This window comes from Eumetopias jubatus, unplaced genomic scaffold (genome assembly GCF_037043125.1).
Source record: "Eumetopias jubatus isolate StellerSeaLion01/CBP00866 unplaced genomic scaffold, mEumJub1_p1.0 scaffold_6, whole genome shotgun sequence".
Lineage (NCBI taxonomy): Eukaryota > Metazoa > Chordata > Mammalia > Carnivora > Otariidae > Eumetopias > Eumetopias jubatus.
In genome coordinates, this window is record NW_028274812.1 from 101,127,523 (window position 1) to 101,150,076 (window position 22,554).

Consider the following 22,554-nt stretch of genomic DNA (forward strand, 5'->3'; position numbering starts at 1 on the left):
GCTATTAATGAGGTGCAATCAAAAATGGGGGCACTAACTGCTGGGATAAATGAGGCAGAAGAGAGAATCAGCGATATAGAAGACCAAATGATGGAAAATAAAGAGGCTGAGAAAAAGAGAGAGAAACAACTACAGGATCACCAGGGCAGAATTCGAGAGATAAGCGATACAATAAGACAAAACAACATTAGAATAATTGGGATCCCAGAAGAAGAAGAAAGAGAGAGAGGGGCAGAAGTATATTGGAGCAAATAATAGCAGAGAACTTCCCTAATGTGAGGAAGGAAACAGGCATCAAAAATCCAGGAGGCACAGAGAACCCCTCTCAAAATCAATAAAAATAGGTCAACACTCCGACATCTAATAGTAAAACTTACGAGTCTCAGAGAAAAAGAGAAAATCCTGAAAGCAGCTCGGGAGAGGAGATCTGTAACCTACAATGGTAGGAATATTAGATTGGCAACAGACCTATCTACAGAGACCTGGCAGGCCAGAAAGGACTGGCATGATATCTTCAGAGCACTAAACGAGAAAAATATGCAGCCAAGAATACTATATCCATCTAGGCTCCCATTTAAAATTAAGGAGAGATAAAAAGCTTCCAGGACAAACAAAAACTAAAGGAATTTGCAAACACAAAACCAACCCTACAAGAAATATTGAAAGGGGTACTCTAAGCAAATAGAGAGACTAAAAACAACACGGAACACAAAGGAACAGAGACAATATACAGTAACAGTCACCTTACAGGCCATACAATGGCACTAAATTCATACCTTTCAATAGTTACCCTGAATGTAAATGGGCTCAATGCCCCAATCAAAAGACACAGGCTATCAGATTGGATTAAAAAACAAGACTCATCAATATGCTGTCTGCAAGAGACTCATTTTAGACACAAAGACACCCCCAGATTGAAAGTGAGTGGGTGGAAAACCATTTACCATGCTAATGGACACCAAAAGAAAGCTGGGGTAGCAATCCTTATATCAGACAAATTAGATTTTAAACCAAAGACTGTAATAAGAGATGAGGAAGGACACTATATCCTACTTAAAGGATCTACCCAAAAGAAGATCTAACAATTGTAAATATCTATGCCCCGAACATGGGAGCAGCCAATTATATAAGGCAATTAATAACAAAAGCGAAGAAACACATTGACAGCAATACAATAATAGTGGGGGACTTTAACACCTCCCCTCACTGAAATGGACAGATCATCTAAGCAAAAGATCAACAAGGAAATAAAGACTTTAAATGACACACTGGATCAAATGGACTTTACAGACATATTCAGAACATTTCATCCCAAAGCAATGGAATACACATTCTTCTCTAGTGCCCATGGAATATTCTCCAGAATTGATCACATCCTAGGTCACAAATCAGGTCTCAACCGGTACCAAAAGATCGGGATTATTCCCTGCATATTTTCAGACCACAATGCTTTGAAACTAGAACTCCATCACAAGAGGAAAGTCAGAAAGAACTCAAATACATGGAGGCTAAAGAGCATCCTACTAAAGAATGAATGGGTCAACCAGGAAATTAAAGAAGAATAAAAAAATTCATGGAAACCAATGAAAATGAAAACACAACTGTTCAAAATCTTTGGGATACAGCAAAGGCAGTCCTGAGAGGAAAGCATATAGCAATAGAAGCCTTTCTCAAGAAACAAGAAGGGTCTCAAATATACAACCTAACCCTACACCTAAAGGAGCTGGAGAAAGAACAGCAAATAAAGCCTAAACCCAGCAGGAGAAGAGAAATAATAAAGATCCGAGCAGAAGTCAATGAAATAGAAACCAAAAGAACATTAGAACAGATCAACGAAACGAGGAGCTGGTTCTTTGAAAGAATTGACAAGATTAATAAAGCCCTAGCCAGACTTATCCAAAAGAAAAGAGAAATGACCCAAATCAACAAAATCATGAATGAAAGAGAAGTGATCACAACCAACACCAAAGAAATACAAACAATTATAAGAACACATTATGAGCAACTCTATGCCAGCAAATTAGATAACCTGGAAGAAATGGGTGCATTCCTAGAGATGTATCAACTACCAAAATTGAACCAGGAAGAAATAGAAAACCTGAACAGACCTATAACCACTAAGGAAATTGAAGCAGTCATCAAAAATCTCCCAACAAACAAAAGCCCAGGGCCAGATGGCTTCCCAGGGGGATTCTATCAGACATTTAAAGAAGATTAATACCTATTCTCCTGAAACTGTTCCAAAAAATAGAAATGGAAGGAAAACTTCCAAACTCATTTTATGAGGCCACCATTACCTTGATCCCAAAACCAGAAAAAGACCCCATCAAAAAGGAGAACTACAGACCGATATCCTTGATGAACATGGATGCAAAAATTCTCACCAAAATACTAGCCAATAGGATCCAACAGTACATTAAAAGGATTATTCACCAGGACCAAGTGGGATTTATCCCTGGGCTGCAAGGTTGGTTCAACATCCGCAAATCAATCAACATGATACAATGCATTAACAAAAGAAAGAACAAGAATCCTCTGATCCTCTCAATTGATGCAGAAAAAGCATTTGACAAAGTACAGCATCCTTTCTTGATCAAAACTCTTCAGAGTATAGGGATAGAGGGTACATACCTCAATATCATAAAAGCCATCTATGAAAAACCTACAGCGAATAGCATTCTCAATTGGGAAAGGCTGAGAGCTTTTCTCCTAAGGTCAGGAACGCGACAGGGATGTCCACTATTACCACTGCTATTCAACATAGTATTAGAAGTCCGAGCCACAGCAATCAGACAACAAAAAGAAACCAAAGGCATCCAAATCGGCAAAGAGGAAGTCAAACTCTCAGTCTTTGCAGATGATATGATACTGTATGTGGAAAACCCAAAAGACTCCACCCCAAAACTGCTAGAACTCATACAGGAATTCAATAAAGTAGCAGGATATAAAATCAATGCACAGAAATCAGTGGCATTCCTATACACCAAAAACAAGACAGGAGAGAGACAAATCAAAGAGTTGATCCCATTTACAATTGCACCCAAAACCATAAGATACCTAGGAATAAATTTAACCAAAGAGGCTAAGGATCTGGACTCAGAAAACTATAAAATACTCATGAAAGAAATTGAAGAACACACAAAGAAATGGAAAAATGTTCCATGCTCATGGATTGGAAGAACAAACATTGTGAAGATGTCAATGCTACCTAGAGCAATCTAAACATTCAATGCAATCCCCATCAAAATCCCATCCACTTTTTTCAAAGAAATGGAGCAAATAATCCTAAAATTTGTTTGGAACCAGCAGAGACCCCAAATAGCCAGAGGATTATTGAAAAATAAAAGCAAAGCTGGTGGCATCACAATTCCGGACTTCTAGCTGTATTACAAAGCTGTCATCAAGACAATATGGTACTGGCACAAAAACAGACACATAGATCAATGGAACAGAATAGAGAGTCCAGAAATGGACCCTCAACTCTATTGTCAACTAAAATTCAACAAAGCAGGAAAGAATGTCCAATGGCAAAAGACAGTCTTTTCAACAAATGGTGTTGGGAAAATTGGACAGCCATATGAAGAAGAATGAAACTGGACCATTTCTTTACACCACACACAAAAAATAGACTCCAAATGGTTGGAAGACCTAAATGTGAGACAGGAGTCCATCAAAATCCTAAAGGAGAACACAAGTAGCAACCTCTTCGACCTCAGCCTCAGCAACTTCTTCCTAGAAACATTGCCAAAAGCAAGGGAAGCAAGGGCAAACATGAACTATTGGGACCTCATCAAGATAAAAAGCTTTTGCACAACAAAAGAAACAGTCCACAAAAGCAAAAGACAACCGACAGAATGGGAGAAAATATTTGCAAATTACATATCAGGTAAAGGGCTAGTATCCAAAATCTATTAAGAACTTATCAAGCTCAACACCCAAAGAACAAATAATCCAATCAAGAAATGGGCAGAAGACATGAACAGACATTTTTCCAAAGAAGACATCCAAATGGCCAACAGACACATGAAAAAGTGCTCAACATCACTTGTCAGCAGGGAAATCCAAATCAAAATCTCAATGAGATACCACCTCACACCCGTCAGAATGGCTAAAATTAACAAGTCAGGAAATGATAGATGTTGGCGAGGATGCAGAGAAAGGGGAACCCTCCTACACTGTTGGTGGGAAGGCAAGCTGGTGCAGCACTCTGGAAAACAGTATGGAGGTTCCTCAAACAGTTGAAAATAGAGCTACCATACAATCCAGCAATTGCACTACTGGGTATTTACCCCAAAGATACAAATGTAGGGATCCGAAGGGGTACGCGCACCCCAATGTTTATAGCAGCAATGTCCACAATAGCCAAACTGTGGAAAGAGCGAAGATGTCCATCGACAGATGAATGGATAAAGAAGAGGTGGTATATATACACAATGGAATATTATGCAGTCATCAAAAGGAATGAGATCTTGCCATTTGCAACAACGTGGATGGAACTGGAGGGTGTTATGCTGAGTGAAATAAGTCAATCAGAGAAAGACATGTATCATATGACCTCACTGATATGAGGAATTGTAAATCTCAGGAAACAAACTGAGTGTTGCTGAGTGGTGGGCGGTGGGAGGGATGGGGTGGCTGGGTGACAGACATTGGGTAGGGTATGTGCTATGGTGAGTGCTGGGAATTGTGCAAGACTGTTGAATCACAGATCTGTACTTCTGAAATAAATAATGCAAGATATGTTAAGAAAAAAGAAAAAGAAGAAGATAGCAGTAGGGGAAGAATGAAGGGGAGTAAGTCGGAGGGGGAGAGGAACCATGAGAGACAATGGACTCTGAAAAACAAACTGAGGGTTCTAGAGGGGAGGGGGTGGGGGGATGGGTTAGCCTGGTGATGGGTATTAAGGAGGGCACGTTCTGTGTGGAGCACTGGGTGTTATGCACAAACAATGAATCATGGAACACTACATCAAGAACTAATGATATAATCTATGGTGATTAACATAACAATAAAAAATTAAAAGAAAAAAAGAATATGCTGTCAGTGTAAAGATGGGGAAAAGTAGAGCCTGCCGTATCTAGGTTACATCTGTTTTCAGAAAACTTTATTCATAAATGTGGCCGCCATGGCCTGGTGTTTGGTGATTCCCAAATAGCAGTACACAGACTTAAGCCTGTCAGTGGGGAAATTTTCATTAGCTAGCTCTGAAATCAGAAATTAAACCTCATGAATCTTTCATAGTCTTATTCAATTAAAGGAAAGACCTTTATTATAAGCTTATATCCTTCCAGCATTTTTAGTTTAAAATGGTATTTATCTTATGAAATGATGGTGACAATAGATGGTATTTGTGTTTTAGATTTTTATCTCTCCATACTTGGAAAAATAAAAAGTCATTGACCACTAAAAAAAAAAAAAAAAAGTGTGGGTGATAGGGGCGCCTAGGTGGCACAGTTCGTCGAGCAACCAACTCCTGATTTTGGCCCAGGTCTTGATCTCAGGGTTGTAAGACTGAGCCTTGCATCAAGCTCTGCACTTAGTTTGGAGTCTGCTTTGGATTCTCTCTCTCCCTCTGCCCATACTGCCCCTGCTCTCTCTCTCAAATAAATAAATAAATCTTAAAAAAAAGAAAAAGAAAGTGCGGGTGGTAGCCATCATCCCACCCACTGGAAGAGGTAATTACTGGAACTCAATAACTTACATAAACATACCCATTGTACTGATGCTTCATTAGTAGTTAGTAGTGGTAGCACTAGTACTAGTAGTAGTGATTAGGCAGATACTTTTCAACTGCCGTAACAGTGTGATAAGACTGTAAGCAACTGGCTAAACATCAATTCTTTTATGTATAATTTTTTTAAGAGGATGATTCATAAGTAATGGGATAGTACAAAAAACACATTTGGTAAACTATAAATTTGTCCCCCAGATCAAGACAAAGCATACAAGCCAATAGACATTGGATAACATTATCCCATGAGACCATACATTCTAATAGTTATCTTTAATGTTGATTTAAAATTTAATGTTTAAGACTCAACTAGAGAGAATAAACTGATGGTTACCAGAGGAGAGGTGGAGGAGTGGGTGAGTGAACTAGGTGATGAGGATTAAGGAGGCACTTGTGACGAGCATGGGGTACTATATGGAAGTGTTGAATTACCATATTGTCCACCTGAAACTAATATTACAATTGTATGTTAACTAACTGGAATTTGAAATTAATTAAATAAATAAATAAATAAATAAATAAATAAATAAATAAATAAATAAATAAAGTTTATATCATTGCCTTTAACACCCATGTATGGCTTAATATAGAACAATAGCTACACAGGGCACCAGCGTTCTGCACAAGAACTTGTTTTTGAACTATCCTCAGTGAGAATATAAAATATGCGATGTTCTCCCCTCCTCCTTAGAATGTCAAGGAAGACTCAGACTGGACTGGAAAGATATTTGTTAGGAGGAAAGGAAAGATCAGTATCTGCTATTCTCCAAATTTTCTCTAGATTCTCCTAAAAACAATCTCCTAGGACTGTTTTCTCTACAAAATTTCTTTCAGAGTGTCCTTAAGCTGTAAAAATAGTGAGAACAAGTGAATTGTAGTGTTTCTTTTACATTGGAAACCTCATTTTCATTATTATATTATATAAACTCCCCCTGTAACTCTAAGACAAGTATTCCAGGTGACTGGGATATGTATTAATAATAATGGTTAAGAATGTGGGCTCTAGCAATAGACCATGTTCGATCTCAGTTTCACCACTTCCCAGCTAGTGGCTGAGTTTGTTACTTTAAGTAAGTAACTTAGTTAAATCTCTATGTGTCAATATCCTTGTGCATGAAAATGGGGCTAAATATTATTCCTACTTCCTAGGGCTTTCATGAGATTTAAACACAGAATACCTGTAAGTTACATGGAACAGTGCCTTGCACTGTAGAAGCATTTAATAGATGTTTTCAAGGTGCAGCAGGTTCAAAAAGGACAGAACATGAGCTTCTGGGGCTCATGGTTCCTAAAGATATGAACCATCAATAATTATTAGAGCCTGCATAAAAGCTTTTTATAGTGGAAAGAAGTAGAAAGTATAGCAGAAGTTCCAGCCACTGACATCTCTGCAGTCTTTTGTTTTCTTAGTAATTTAATCCTCATTGTCCTCATCTGTAAAAAAGGTTTTATGATTCTGACCAATTTGAAAATTTCCAAAAGTGCCGATCAGTCTGCCACTGGTGTATAAAATGAGTCCCATAATGGATTCTTTAAACTTAAAGCTTTGCAGCCATCAGTGCATTAAAATAGTCAAAATTTTTTTTTGTTTGTTTTAGGTGGAGGGGTGAAATAATGCATGGTGCCTGGTAGTGAAGAGCAAAGAATGAAAATGGCATCATAGTTTTACAGCGAAAGAGACTTTAGTGTTGTTTTAGGCTCTTATTCTCTGGACTATGAAAGCTAAGACCTGGTGCCAGACCAACAAATCAAGGCTTGAGGCAGAAGAGTGTCAGGTTTTACTGGAAACTTCTATAAGAGAATAGCATTTCTTTTCCTTTCCTTTCCTTTCCTTTCCTTTCCTTTCCTTTCCTTTCCTTTCCTTTCCTTTCCTTTCCTTTCCTTTCCTTTCCTTTCCTTTCCTTTCTCTCCTCTCCTCTCCTCTCCTCTCCTCTCCTCTCCTCTCCTCTCCTCTCCTCTCCTCTCCTCTCCTTTCCTTTCCTCTCCTTCTCCTTTCCTTACCATCTGTCTTCTTAACATCATACTCTTTTCTGGCATTCTCAACATACCAGCACTGGCCTGGAAAACCTCCCTTGGTAGGCACAAATCAACCCCAAATCCCTAAAACCTAGCCACACTCTTTTCACCAAGAACTGACAACTTTAAGAGTCCTTACCTGTGGCTTTGAAGTATATAATTATTAGCTATAATCATCTAACCTTGTAAAAAGAAAGTAAAAAAACTTCACCATCTAATAATCCAAAATTCTTACTTTAGCAGAAATATTTTTACTATTTGGTTCATATACTTCAGGTCAATTCTCTCACCTTTAAAAAAAAAATTCCTCTGTCTCCTCTCTTTTTCTTAATCACTGCTTACAATCTAATTTTTGTCCTTTTTCCCACACTTTGTATTCGCCCCTTTAAAAAAGTTGTTATTAGTAGAAATCTAGAATTTGGATCTCTCTCAAATTAAGCCCTAAAATATCCATTTGAAACAATAAATCAATAAATTCTCTCCTGTGCATCCAGTTTGATTTATATCACTTACTGGCTAGAATTGGGATGATAATCACTCAAATCCTTGTCTTTGTTCTGTGTGATCCAGACATTGCTAGTTACAACCTCACATTTTAGCAAAGAGAGAACAGATCATCCAATTTGTAAGAATCTGGCTGATGTTCCAGCCATAGCTTGATGGTGGCTTATTTTAGACAGGGGAATGTATACAGCTGCACTGAAACAAAAATGGGCCATTTTGTCCTAGGTCGTCTTCTTACGCATGCCCCCACTATGCTAATACCAGGCCTGTTAATTTTCTACTGTATTTTTCATATCTGTTATTTTGCTCTACTTACATACAATGGGTCCTAGTAAAACTGCAGCGGTTTAAAGTGTCTTTTTTTTTTTTGGTGTTTTTAGAAAGAGGATATTGAGAAAATCAATTTCCCATGATGTGGCTATAAATATATAAGCAACTTTTGTATAAGAAATGAAGAAGAAAATGAACAAAACTGCTTTTAATAATTTTTTTTAGATTACTGCTTTTAAAACCCAGATTATAGAATACCCTTATAATTTGTTTTTCCTCAATGACAGAGGGAGTTAGAACATAAATCATTTAAGTTGTAAGGATATATGTTTTTGGATTTTCACACCCAGTCAAAGTATTTATATTTATATGTCAATTACTTTTAAATCCTTTTATGCATATGGTGTCTCTTTAATTCTTACCTGAAACCCCTGCAGGTGGCTGGTCTTACCAATCCAGCCTTCAAAGAGAATCTTGAAGCTCAGTCAGTGAATATTTGTCTCAAATATACAGCTACTGTACAGAAGAGCCAGATACTAAGATTAGTTTTCTGTATCTAAATCCAGTGCTCTTTCAAGTTTTAACATACTGCTTTCCCCTATGAATGAGGTAGTCAGTCCTATGAATAAGTAAAGCATTATAATGATTATTCTTATAGCATCACTATGGTAATTTATAATGTAACAGTACCGAAACTATGTTTTAGAAATATTTTCTTTTTGTAGAAAAATTGCATCCCAGGAACTGTCTAATTCAGACCAGTATACAGAGGATAATGTCACATGATAAACATCATTTTACTCAGTTACGAGGGTGAAGAAGGTGGAAGATGAGAGTATGTACTCTGGCATCAAATTACCTTGTAGTCTACCTCAGCTCTGCCAGTCACTACATGTCTGATGTGAGGCAATTATATAATCCCTCTGTGCCACAATTTCCTCAACTGGAAAAGAGGAAGTTTCTATGTCATAGCATTAGTAATGAAGACTAAGCTAGCTAATCTATATAAAGTGTTTAAAACACTGCCTGACACATAATAGATACTCAAGAAAGCATGTGACTGAAAATATAGATGAAACTGATCGTGTCCTTTCAATTAAAAAATCTAAAAAGATTTTCATCCTATTATTTGCCTGTGTAACTGAAAATGAGTTCACATTTGGCTCATTGAGGTCATAATAGAACTAAGTCCTCTATTCTGTTTGTTGCTATTACACAGTACATGAATATGTACTCAATCTTGAAAGGCGGCATTAATCAGAATAGTAATTACTCTGAGAAGGCTATAAAAACAAGAGTTCATCTTTCTTGTATCAAGAAATAGCACAACTCTCAGACATTTTGAGGTCTGCCTCAACTTCACTGAAGTAACAGTATCAGCAATGAAGATACTTTGTATTTTCCTGACCTTTGTCTTCACTGTGTCTTGTGGTCCATCAGGTAATATTTGTTAATATTAAAAAGGAGGGAAGAACAAAATGTTTTTTATAAATGCTTTAGTCTGGAAAAAGTCAAACAATTAAATTGTTGTTAGGAGACTCCACATGAACCTATAATGCAATTCACTCTATTTTACATGAAAGAAGAAATGAATTGGACTGATAGTTGAGAAAATGAAAGGGAAAAAAATTCCCAGGATGTAGAATTAAACCTGTTTGTTATTTTGTTTGATGAGACTATGACTTCTTACATACTTCCTACTGCCTTCTCTTTTTAAATGTGACTTAATGAACTGATAACTCTAGCTGTTGTCAAAATTAAGCTTTCTATAACTGGTCCAGTAATTTTAGGGGGAGAGGGGGTGTTAGAGGTAGATGGTTATTTGGAACACAAACAGGTAGACTATTTTTTCCACATTTTTTTCTCTTTACTTTTGAGGAAGCATGCACAGATTAGATACTTAATGATATTCCATTTTAAAAAAAAGCTAGTGGCAAAGGAAATATTGTTGGATAAATAAGTATTTATATTGTCACAATTTGTAAGGGATAAAATGTGAACTTTTTAATATAATTGACTGGACATGATTTTAGAAACGAAATGGTTTACCTCTATACTTTAAACAACTTTATATGCTTGTCTGTCTATCTATTACCTATCCACCTATTTATGCAAGGGGATTAAATCTGTATTTATGATCATAGATACTTTTGCTTAGCTTCACAGAAAAAAACAAAAGAAGATGTAGAGAGAAAAAGAGAATGTTACCTCGTTCGTGGTGCCTGCAAGACTTCCTGCAACAGTTGGGAGTACATATATAATTACTGCAGTACTGAGCCCTGCTGTGTTGTACGGGAATACCAAAAGCCAGTCCCTAAACCCATCAATACCACAGGGGATATACTCTAAATTATAAGTCTACCCTACTCTATAACACTAACTTGTAACATTGCTATTAATAAAAATGAACTTTCTACTTTTTATCAATCTATTTTCATGTGGGTGTCCTCTGGCCTTCTCAATTACACAACTATATTATGGCGGCTTGTGAGTTCAATGTTGGGTTAGGTACAAGAGATGGAAAGAGTGGTAGCTTATTTACTAAACTGACAGAAGTCCTCCTCTACCCACATGACAGACACCTTTTAGGTATCAGTCATCAATCATGGTTTGTGCTACCTTTCCATAATTTCAGCAAAGTGTGCTTGAGTCTTAGACACAAAGTCATAAACACCTTAATTACATAATAAGACACTATTGGTGATGTATTTATAAGAACAATCAAACAAAACACAACAGGGAGTAAAATGTGATGAGAATAAAAGCAAGTTAAAAACATTTTTAAAGGATTTTTTTCTTGTTATAAAGTATAAGAAAATTTGGAAGAATACAAAAATATCCAAAGAAAACAAAGAAAAGCCATTTCTAATTCTAAAGTTAACCTTTTATCATAATTAATTCTGAACATAGGCAGCAATCCAGGGGTCTTCTTTTCAGGTCCTTAAGAATTTTATTTAACTTCTTCATATATAATTCAGCATTTAACACTTCTGTCCTGGGCGCCTGGGTGGCTCAGATGGTTAGGCATCTGCCTTCGGCTCAGGTCATGGTCCCAGGGTCCTGGGATCGAGTCCCGCGTCGGGCTCCCTGCTCCTTGGGAGCCTGCTTCTCCCTCTGCCTCTCTCTCTCTCTGTCTTTCATAAATAAATAAATAAAATCTTAAAAAAAATACTTCTGTCCTTTTCCCTATCTTCAGTGAACTCATTGTGTTTACAATTTTCCACATTCCACATTAATTCTACCATAATCTTGAATTAATATTGACATGACTTTCTTATGAATTATAGAGTTTTCTATCAGCAAATACTTGATGTGTAGAATTTAAAGTCTCCTCTGAGTGTTTTTACCTATAGCTACAGCACAGATCTGGAAAATACAAAAATTTAGGTGAGAATTCTGATCTAGAGAAAATGTAAGAAGTTCAGTGAATTTGAGGTTAAAGAGGAAATGATAACTCCAAGTTTTCTTACTTGGATAAAAGACTGAACACTGCAATCATTCACTAGGAAACATAGCAAAAGACATAGATTTTTGCAAAGGAACATTTATGGCATGTTGAGTTTAGACTTTTTAGCTATATACTGATGTGAAGCTTGGGAGAGAAAATGTGCTTCAAATATAGATTTCAGGAGCCATAAACAGAAGCGATGGGATAAAATCACCCAAAAGACTACTACAGATTGATGAGAAGGAAAAAAGTGTCCAAAATTCTAAGGAGTAACATTTAAAGTATGTTAAGAAAAATTAGACTCCATAAAGGAGGGTAAGAAGGAGAAGCTAACCAATGAGAACTCACGCCCAGTCTTCATGTCTTTCCAGATGAGGTCTCAGACATAGAAGAAAAGAGGCAACCTATTCCTATTATGCTCTGTGTTAGTTTTTTTTTTTAAGATTTTCTTTATTTATTTGACAGAGAGAGACAGAGCGAGAGAGGTAACACAAGCAGGGGGAGTGGGAGAGGGAGAGGCAGGCTTCCCACCGAGCAGGGATCCCGATGTGGGGTTCGATCCCAGGACCCTGGGACCATGACCTGAGCCGAAGGCAGACGCTTAACAACTGAGCCACCCAGGTGTACCTCTGTGTTAGTTTTTGACCCATATAATCGATGAGCATAATAAAATTGTTTTTGTTTTAAACCATCAAGTTTCAGGGTAGTCTGTGGCAAAGCAATACTAGCCAGTATATATAACTTCCAAACTATAAAAGTTTTTAAAAAAGAAAAAAGAAACAACACATAACGAATCATAGGCAAGACTTCTGAAATGATGGAATAAAGAGATCCAGAATTCTGTCCCTTCATAAAAGCAGCAAAATAGTGGCAAGAAATTGTCAAAATCAACTTTTCAAGAGCTCTCCAAATTAACCACAGATTTGCAGAAATCCAAGGAGCATTTATTGATTTAAAAAACAAAACAAAGCAATGCTGAATCTCAATAAGAACAGCTAACTGTGTGGCAGTTCAACTGCCCCATTATTGTCCAACTCTTGCCTCACCAAGAGCCTTGACAACCAGCAGCCGCCCAATCAAGGTAGCTGTGAATATACAAAGAATATTTATAACTCAGTAATAAAAACACACTAACCCAATTATAAAATGGACAACGGAATTGAATAGACATTTCTCCAAAGAGGATATATGAATGTTCAATAAGCACATAGAAAGGTATTTAATCTCAATAGCCATCAAGGAAATGCAAATCAGCACCACAGTGAGTTACCACTTCCCACTTTCTAACAGAGTTATAATGAACATAAGACACATTAACAAATGTTGGTTAGAATATGAAGAAATTGGAACTCTCATATACTGCTGGTGAGAATGTAAACTGGTGGAAACACTTGGGAAAATAGAGTGCTGGTTCCTGAAAAAGTTAAGCCTGGAATTTTCATTTGATTCTGCAATCCCACTCATAGGCATATGTGCAAAAGAATTGAAAAATGGGTCAATGCAAAAACTTGCACACAAATGGCCACAGCAGCTTGATTCATAATAGCCAAAACAACCCAAATGGAAACAACCCAAATGTCTATAAACTGATGGATAGATAAACATTATGTGGCATACCCATACAATGGAATATTATTTTGGCAATAAAATGGAATAAAGTACAAATTCATGCTACAACATGGATAAAGGTCAGCAGACCTTTCTTGAGAAATACACAAAAATTTTCCAGTAGAAAGAAGACTGTAAAAGATAGAAATTTGGACCTTCACAAAGGAATAAATTGAGTTACAGTTTGTAAGTTTGTGGGTAAATGTAAAATATTCTTTTCCCAGTTTTTGAATCTCTGTAAAAGACAGTTGCTTAAAACAAAAGTAAAATACATTGTGTGGTTTATTGCATTGCAAAAAGACATGAATGAAATAGCCCAAACTATGGGAAAGGGAAAATATTAGTATAGGATTGTAAGAGTTATACATGAAAGTTAGAGGGCTGTATTATAAACCCTACAGCAAGAACAAAAAAAATATGTATATAACCAGTGGGGTAGATAAAATGTGATAATAAAAAATGTACATATAGGAGAGGAAGGAAAGGGGAACAAAGGAAAGGAGAACAAATAGAAAACAAATAACAAGGTGACAGTTTTAAACACAACCATATTATAATTTCATTAAGTGTAAATATTAAATGTAAACATACCAATTAAAAGATAGAGAATGTAAGACAGAATATTATATTAATTCTTTTTTTTTAAACAAATTATTACAAGAAGTAACAGTTTTAAAAACCTTTATTTTCTCATAGATGCTGTGGAAAGCATTCCAGAAGCAGCTTAGCTTGGTGCTTCTGTCTCAAGGTCTCTGATGAGATTGCACTAACTGGAGCTGTAAACATCTTGATACTCAACGAGGGTCAAAGGATCTGCTTCTAAGCCTGCTCATTTGGTTATTGTCAGGCTTTGTTCTTGAGAGCTATTGGACATAGAGCTCCAATTCTTTATAACTTATTAAATAAAGGGTCATGGATTCTAACAAGATAATCTGGGCCACTCCGTAGAAATTCTCACAACATGGTACCTTGATTCCCCCAGTACAAGTGATCAGAGAGAGAGAGAGAGAGGGAGAGAGGGAGGGAGGAAACAAGAGACAGATAGAGAGAGTGACACACACAAAAAACAAAGAGACACAGACAAAAAGAGAGCCCAAGACTATAACCACAGTATTTTTAAGTGGTTATAATAAAAAATAAGAGGGGCGCCTGGCCTGTTAGGTCAACTGAGCACCTGAGTCTTGGTTTCAGTTCAGGTCATGATCTCAGAGTCGGGAGATCCAGCCCCTCATTGGGCTCCTCATTCAGCACAAGTCTTGTTGAGATTCTTTTCCCCTCCCTCTCCCTTCTCCCTTGCTCCTCTTCCTCCCCAACCCCCCTTGAATACATACAAAGGCATACGCGCTCTCTCTCAAATAAATAAATAAATAAAATATTTTAAAAATATAAGAAAATAAAATAAATAAATCTTTAAAAATGAAATAAAATAAATCTTTAAAAAATATAAGAAATCTTTCAAACCAATGATTTAAGCCTCCATTTTAAGAACTTAGAAAAAAAGAATTTAGAAAAAGAAAGGCAAAATAAACCTCATTTTAGAAACTATATACCTCAATGAAACCCTTATTTTTACTGGGCAGAAGGAAGGAAATTATAAAATAAGATCAGCAATTAATTAAATATGAAATGGAAAAACAATAGGAAAAAATCAACAAAAACAAAAGCTGTTTTTTTAAAAAGGTAAAAAATTGATTTTCAGAAATATCTAACCAGATTGATTAAAAAAAGAAAGAGAAAGAGAAAGAAAGCGCAAATGACCAATATTAGGAATGAATAGGAGAAATGACAACAGATATAAAAAATACTAAAAAACAGTAAGAGAATACAATAATCAATGATATACCTATATTTTGATAACTGTTATGAAAAGGAAAAATTCCTCAAATGATGAAAACCACCGAGATTCACGTAAGAAAAAATTTGCAACTTGTATCATTCTATATCCTTTTTTAATAATGTCTATCTACAAATCTTCCCACATAGAAAATACCAGGTATAGATGGCTTCATCGCTGAATTTTTCTAAATATTTAATAATGAAAGAATATTCATTATACACAGACCCCTTTGTATAATAGAATAGGAAAGAATATTTCCCAAATGATATTAGGAGGCCAGCATTATCCATAACAAAACTCAAAAAATGAAATTTCAAGGAGGGGCACCTGGATGGCTCAGTCAGTTAAGCGTCTGCCTTCGGCTCAGGTCAAGATCCCAGGGTCCTGGGATTGAGCCCTGCATGGACTCTTACTCAGTGGGGAGTCTGCTTCTCCCTCTCCCTCTGCACCTCCCCTGCTCCTGCTTTTTCTCTCCCTCCCTCCCTCTTTCTCTCTCAAATAAGTAAGTAAAATTAAAAAAAAAAAAATTGTTTGGAAATTTACAAGACCCAAAATAGCCATGATAAATTGAAGAATTGAGAACTAAGTTGTAAAGCTGACACTACTTGATTCCAGATTTTACTATAATGTTTCAATAACTAAGAGAATTTGGTATGGCCGTAAAATAGAAAGAGATTGATCAACAAATCAGAACGTAAAGTCTTGAAACAGATGCCAATATGTGTAGTCAATTGATTTTTTACAAAGTTGTCAAAGATATTCATTTGGATTATATCTTCACTTTTGGAGTTTCCATTCTAATAAAAACATTCCTACACACTGGAGATTCACTGTCAAACAAGAGAAATACCATTCTTCCCTAACGGAGTTTTTAGTTTTGTTTAAATAAAACCACAGCCCAGTTGAAGAAATCATATGGGAAGGTCTAAGAGTTCTGGTACAGGAACCTGTGTCCCAGAAAAAAAAGCAATGTTTGTTTTGTTTTGTTTCTTCAAGACATTGAGAGTTCTAACCCCTCTGCTCACTTTATTTTTTAAATTTTTATTAACATATAATGTATTATTTGTTTCAGGGGCACAGGACCGTGATTCATCAGTCTTACACAATTCACAGTGCTCATCATAGCACATACCCTCCCCATTGTCCATCACCCAGCCACCCCATCCCTCCCCGCCCTCCACTCCAGCAACCTTCAGTTTGTTTCCTGAGATTAAGAGTCTCTCATTGTTTGTCTCCCTCTCTGGTTTTGTCTTGTTTCATTTTTCCCTCCCTTCCCCTATCAGTGAGATCATATGATAATTGTCTTTCTCTGATTGATTTATTTCGCTTAGCATAATACCCTCTAGTTCCATCCACATCATTGCAAATGGCAAGATTTCAATTTTTGAGGGCTGCATAATATTCCATTGTAAATATACATATATATATATATATATACCACATCTTCTTTATCCATTCATCTGTCGATAGACATCTAGGCTCTTTCCATAGTTTGGCAATTGTGGACGTTGTGGCTATAAACATTGGGGTGCACGTGCCCCTTCTGCTTACTACAACTGTATCTTTGGGGTAAATACCCAGTAGTGCAATTGCGGGGTCATAGTAGCTTTATTTTCAACTTTTTGAGGAACCTCCATAGTGTTTTCCAGAGTGGTTGCACCAGCTTGTATTCCAACCAACAGTGTAAGAAGGATCCCCTTTCTCTGCATCCTCGCCAACATCTGTCGTTTCCTGACTTGTTGATTTTAGCCATTCTGACTGGTGGGAGGTGGTATCTCATTGTGGTTTTGATTTGTATTTCCTTGATGACAAGTAATATTGAGCAATTTTTAATGTGTCTGTTGGCTATTTGGATCTCTTCTTTGCAGAAATGTCTGTTCATGTCTTCTGCCCATTTCTTGATTGGATTATTTGTTCTTTGGGTGTTGAGTTTGATAAGTTCTTTATAGATTTTGGATACTAGCCCTTTATCTGATAGGTCGTTTGCAAATATCTTCTCCCATTTGTTGGTTGTCTCTTGGGTTTGTTGACTGTTTCCTTTGCTGTGCAAAAGCTTTTTATTTTGATGAAGTCCCAATAGTTCATGTTTGCCCTTGCTTCCCTTGCCTTTGGCAATGTTTCTAGGAAGAAGTTGCTGTGGCTGATGTTGAAGAGGTTGTTGCCTGTGTTCCCCTCTAGGATTTTGATGGATTCCTGTCTCACATTGAAGTCTTTCATCCATTTCCATTTATCTGTGTAAGAAAATAGTCCAGTTTCACTCTTCTACATGTGGCTGTCCAATTTTCCCAACACTGTTTGTTGAAGAGACTTTTTTTCCATTGGACATTCTTTCCTGCCGTGTTGAAGATTAGTTGATCATAGAGTTGAGGGTCCATTTCTGGGCTCTCGATTCTGTTCCATTGATCTATGTGTCATTTTTTGTGCCAGTACCATACTGTCTTGATGATGGCAGCTTTGTAATAGAGCCTGAAGTCTGGAATTGTGATGCCACCAGATTTGCTTTTCTTTTTCAGTATTCTTCTGGCTATTCGGGGTCTCTTCTGGTTCCATACAAATTTTAGGATTCTTTGTTCCATTTCTTTGAAAAAAGTGGATGGTATTTTGATGGGGATCACACTGAATGTGTAGATTGCTCTAGGTAGCATTGACATCTTTACAATGTTTGTTCTTCCAACCTATGAGCATGGAACGTTCTTCCATTTCTTTGTGTCTTCCTCAATTTCTTTCATGAGTATTTTATAGTTTTCTGAGTACAGATCCTTTGCCTCTTTGGTTAGATTTATTCCTAGGTATCTTATGGTTTTGGGTGCAATTGTAAATGGGATCGACTCCTTAATTTCTCTTTCTTCTGTCTTGTTTTTGGTGTATAGGAATGCCACTGATTTCTGTGCATGATTTTATATCCTGCCACTTTACTGAATTCCTGTATGAGTTCTAGCAGTTTTGGGGTGGAGTCTTTTGGGTTTTCCACATTAAGTATCATATCGTCTACAAAGAGTGAGAGTTTGACTTCTTCTTTGCTGATTCGGATGCCTTTTATTTCTTTTTGTTGTCTGATTGCTGAGGCCAGGACTTCTAGTACTATGTTGAATAGCAGTGGTGATAGTGGACATCCCTGCCATGTTCTTGACCTTAGGGGAAAAGCTCTCAGTTTTTCTCCATTGAGAATGATACTTGCTGTGGATTTTTCATAGATGGCTTTTATGATAACTTTAAAGAAGCCCATTCAACCTACATCCATAGACCTTAATATGAGATTTCCCCCTGAAGCAGAGGCTTTGGGGTAAAGACAAGGAAATCCCCATGAGGTATTTAATTCTTCATCCTAGAACCAGTGCTTTTACAACAATATATAAAAGCAAAGGCATGAATAACTAAGATAACACCACCAAACAGAACACTAGATCCTGAGAAAACAGTTCGAGGAAAACAGAGTTTAATATGAACAAAACTCTCAAATATATTTGCAGAGGGATTCAAGAAAAACTTACATCTACAAAACAAAAACACTGCTCCATGGCAAAAGAATAATCAGAGAACAGATAAGGGCACTTACATCCTAAATATGTTTGCTTAAAAAAAAATTAGAAAAATGAAAAGTGAGGGGCACCTGGGTGGCTCAGCCATTAAGTGTCTGTCTTTGGCTTGGGTCATGTGGGATCGAGTCCGACATTGGGCTCCTTGCTCAGCGGGAAGCTTACTTCTCCCTCTCCCACTCCCCCTGCTTGTGTTCCCTCTCTCTCTGTCTCTCTCTATCTCTGTCAAATAAATAAATAAAAGAAAAGAAAAAAAACCTGAAAATTGAACGATATTTAAATCATAAAATAACATAAGTAGATATAAAAATAAGATTTTTTTATCAAAATAAAAAAATAAGGAAGAAGAAAATTTCAATATCTGACTGAAAGAAATCCCCCAAAGAAAGAAGATAAATATACACATAATGAGGAAAAGACTTTATCAGAGAAAGAAACAGAAAAAGAGAAGAGAACACAACATCTTCCCAGATTTGAAGATAGAAGCTCACCTGTGCCAGACAGAACTCATAAAAAAGAAGTTCACACCAAGAAATGTGTGAATCATGAGATTTGGGTACAAATTATGAAGAGAATGTCCTATAAGTGTCTAGAGAGAGGAAAAAATCAAACCATTTAAAAGGACCTAGCCTAGCATTGGAATTCTCATCAAGAAAACTGAATGGTAGAAATTAGTAGAGTAATGACTTCACATGATTTTGAACCCAGATTTTACATCCAAACAATCAGATATGAGGGCAGAATAAAAATGTTTTCCAGCATTGAAATTCTTGTGTTTCCTATGTTTTTTGAGAACATTTCTGGATGGAGGGAAAAAAAAAAAGAGAGAGAGAGAAGACATGAGATCCAAATCACAGTAGATTCAGTGCAGTTGAACAGGTTCAGAAACTCTTAGAATGAAGCAGGGACAGGTATAGCCTATGGTACTACGGTAAACTTAAGGATGAGGAATGGCCATTATTTATATTTTTCATCCACATCCAGAAGAAAATTATAGGAAAAAATATTTTTCAAAAACATCATAACCAAAAATGAAACAACTAAAACCAAAAGACTTGAAAACATTTGAGAAAAAAAACTAAGAGAGAAAATAAAATAATAATAATAGTAATAATTCACTTGACTTTGAAACTAATATTTGTCTTTGGTTAGCACATCAGACACATTAAAAAAGCAATAGAGTTCATACTATTATTGTATTACAGGATTTCAATATAAAGCTTAAATGTCTCAATTCTGAGTGCAAATATTATCCTAGACAAGATAAAAGGAAATGTATGACACCAAGTGAATGAGATGTACAAAGTGGGGAGGAATGTTGGAGAGAATGGCAAGGGACTAATGTCTTCATTTTAAATAGAGAAAGTTTAATGTTGTGACTAATGTTGGTGGGGGAAAAATGAGGTATTTAAATGTTTAAAGATAACCTACAGAATTTTTGAAAATTAATATAACCATTTATTTAAAAGATTTTATTTATTTATTTGACAGAGAGAGACACAGCAAGAGAGGGAACAAAAGCAGGGGTAGTGGGAGAGGGAGAAGCAGGCTCCCCGCGGAGCAGGGAGCCTGATGCGGGGCTCGATCCCAGGACTGTGGGATCCTGACCTGAGCCAAAGGCAGACGCTTAATGACTGAGCCACCCAGGCGCCCCTGAAAATTAATATAACTTTCAAATATTTGACGAGCAGAACAGCACAAGAGTGTAAGTGATCTGAATCCACATTTTTCTTTCTTTCTTTTTTTTTTAAATAATTGATTTTTATTTTTAAGGTTGACAAATTCTAGAGCACAACACTAAAGGGGGCCTCTTAAGGGAAAAGGAGGGCAGGAGACATTGAATTCTCAGGTGTCAGCAAGTGGTACTACTGACCAACAACTTTTGGTTTATTCTTCTCATGTAACAAGAAGTCCAGAGGTTGGCAGTCCGTGGCTGGTGCAGCAGCTCCTCGAGGCATGCTATCAGGATCCAGGTGCCTTGAATCTTTCCACTGTACCACCCAGAGAAAAGATCTGCCTTCCTTAGGCCAAAAAATGGCTTCAATACTCCTAGGTTTCATGTATGTGCTCCTGGATGTAGCAGAATGTAGCGAGGACAAAGGTGCTTGCCAGATCTGCTTTCTTGTATCACATACCTGGTAGCTTTATTAAGCAGACTTCTACTTATATCTCTCTTTTTTATAGTGTTATTAACTACAGTCTCCATGTTATACATTAGATCCTCTCTTCTATCAAGATCCCTTCTATTAGAAGCTCACTTGTACAAGATCCACTTTTATCTCTAAAATTGCCAGAGCTGTTATATGGTTACCTTTAGCAGGAGCTGGGGAAGTATTCTTAAATAGGCGTATTATCATCTTCCTCCAAAGTGGGCTTCTGCTAATGAAGAAGATGCAATAGGCGATCTGTTTAATGACAAAATCCTCTGTAGCAATTATGTTAAATTTTTAAAATTTTACTGACCTGGAAAAATGCTCAGAATATAATGTCATGTGAAAAGCAGGATAGAAAACATATGCAATATAATCTCAATTTTGTTTAAAAAATACATACCCCACACATAGTAGTTAATATCTACAGAGTTAACCTCATGTCAAAGGGGTATCGATAGACAAAATTTTTATCATACTAAATTTTTTCTGAATCTTTTATAATGAACTTGTATTATCTTTAAATAGAAAAAAAAAAGTGTCACTTTAAAAAACACCCCATATACTCTTAAGGACGACTAAATCCAAAATATTTACACTTAGTTTCATCTTCATTGTCAAAAGAAAGGAGGCAACTGTTTTTGATTTGGTTTTGTGAGTTCTTTTTAACTGAGTCCTACTTATTTATTTCATCTTCATTTGTCTCCCGCTTTTTTGAGCTTGCTGTTAAACCTGAATATTTTTCATCCAAGGAACGTTTGACTGGTTTTCCATACATCGTTCTTCCATCAACTATAGCCGGTTCTTCATCTGCTTTGGCAGCCTTTATTTCTGCTTTAATTTTCATGACTTCTTCAACTGACAGGTCTCCCTTTTTCAAAACCACCACTTGGGGCTGTTCATCTCCTTCGTCACTGCTGGGTCACTGCGATCACCATCTTCATCTGGGAGCTGAGGCTGGATTCTCTTGGTTTCCACCGTAGGCCCTTCCCTGTAGCCAACCTGTTCCTTGAAGCGAGCCAGGAACGCCGGTTCCTTCCCTCTGCTGACCCCCACTGGGAGAGGGGGTTGGGTTTGGAATGTAAGAACAGCACAATAAATTTGATGTTTTAGGGCAGTGGCCCCCACAAAACAAAAACAAAACAAACAAACAAAAAAAAACCCACAAACGTATGAAACCTGGTTCTGCTTGCTCATAGCTGCTCCCGGGAAAAACAGGTTCCCGGGGCTGCCTAGAGATGGTACATTGGCGACGGCCTGAATCCACATTTTTCTTAGTGGAAACCAAAAGATACATTCTGTGGTTGCCACACAAGGACAAAATATTAAGCTAGATCCTAATTCTTATCCAATAATAAAGAGAAGATCTAAACATAGATTGAAAGAGGAAATTATTTCTATTCATTACAAGGTCTTTTTTCAATATTTATTGTGTGCCTATATTATTCTGATAA

General features: G+C 36.7%; 1 protein-coding gene and 1 pseudogene across 1 annotated transcript; one reads left to right on the forward strand and one right to left on the reverse strand.

The window, feature by feature from the left end:
* The first annotated feature begins 9,903 nt into the window (after positions 1–9,903).
* Positions 9,904–10,870, forward strand: DEFB113 (defensin beta 113). Its single transcript, XM_028097520.1, has 2 exons — positions 9,904–9,961; positions 10,680–10,870. The coding sequence occupies exons 1-2, from the start codon at positions 9,904–9,906 to the stop codon at positions 10,868–10,870; spliced, it is 249 nt and encodes an 82-aa protein (XP_027953321.1).
* A 10,798-nt stretch (positions 10,871–21,668) lies between these two features.
* Positions 21,669–22,297, reverse strand: LOC114204395 (uncharacterized protein KIAA1143 homolog pseudogene; annotated as a pseudogene).
* Between the last annotated feature and the right edge of the window lie 257 nt (positions 22,298–22,554).

Bases quoted from the DNA above. Each gene is read 5' to 3' on its own strand.
- DEFB113 (XM_028097520.1), top strand. From the start codon at position 9,904: ATGAAGATACTTTGTATTTTCCTGACCTTTGTCTTCACTGTGTCTTGT. The intron at 9,962-10,679 runs GTAATATTTGTT...ACTTTTGCTTAG, and splicing joins TGTGTCTTGTGGTCCATCAG to CTTCACAGAAAAAAACAAAA.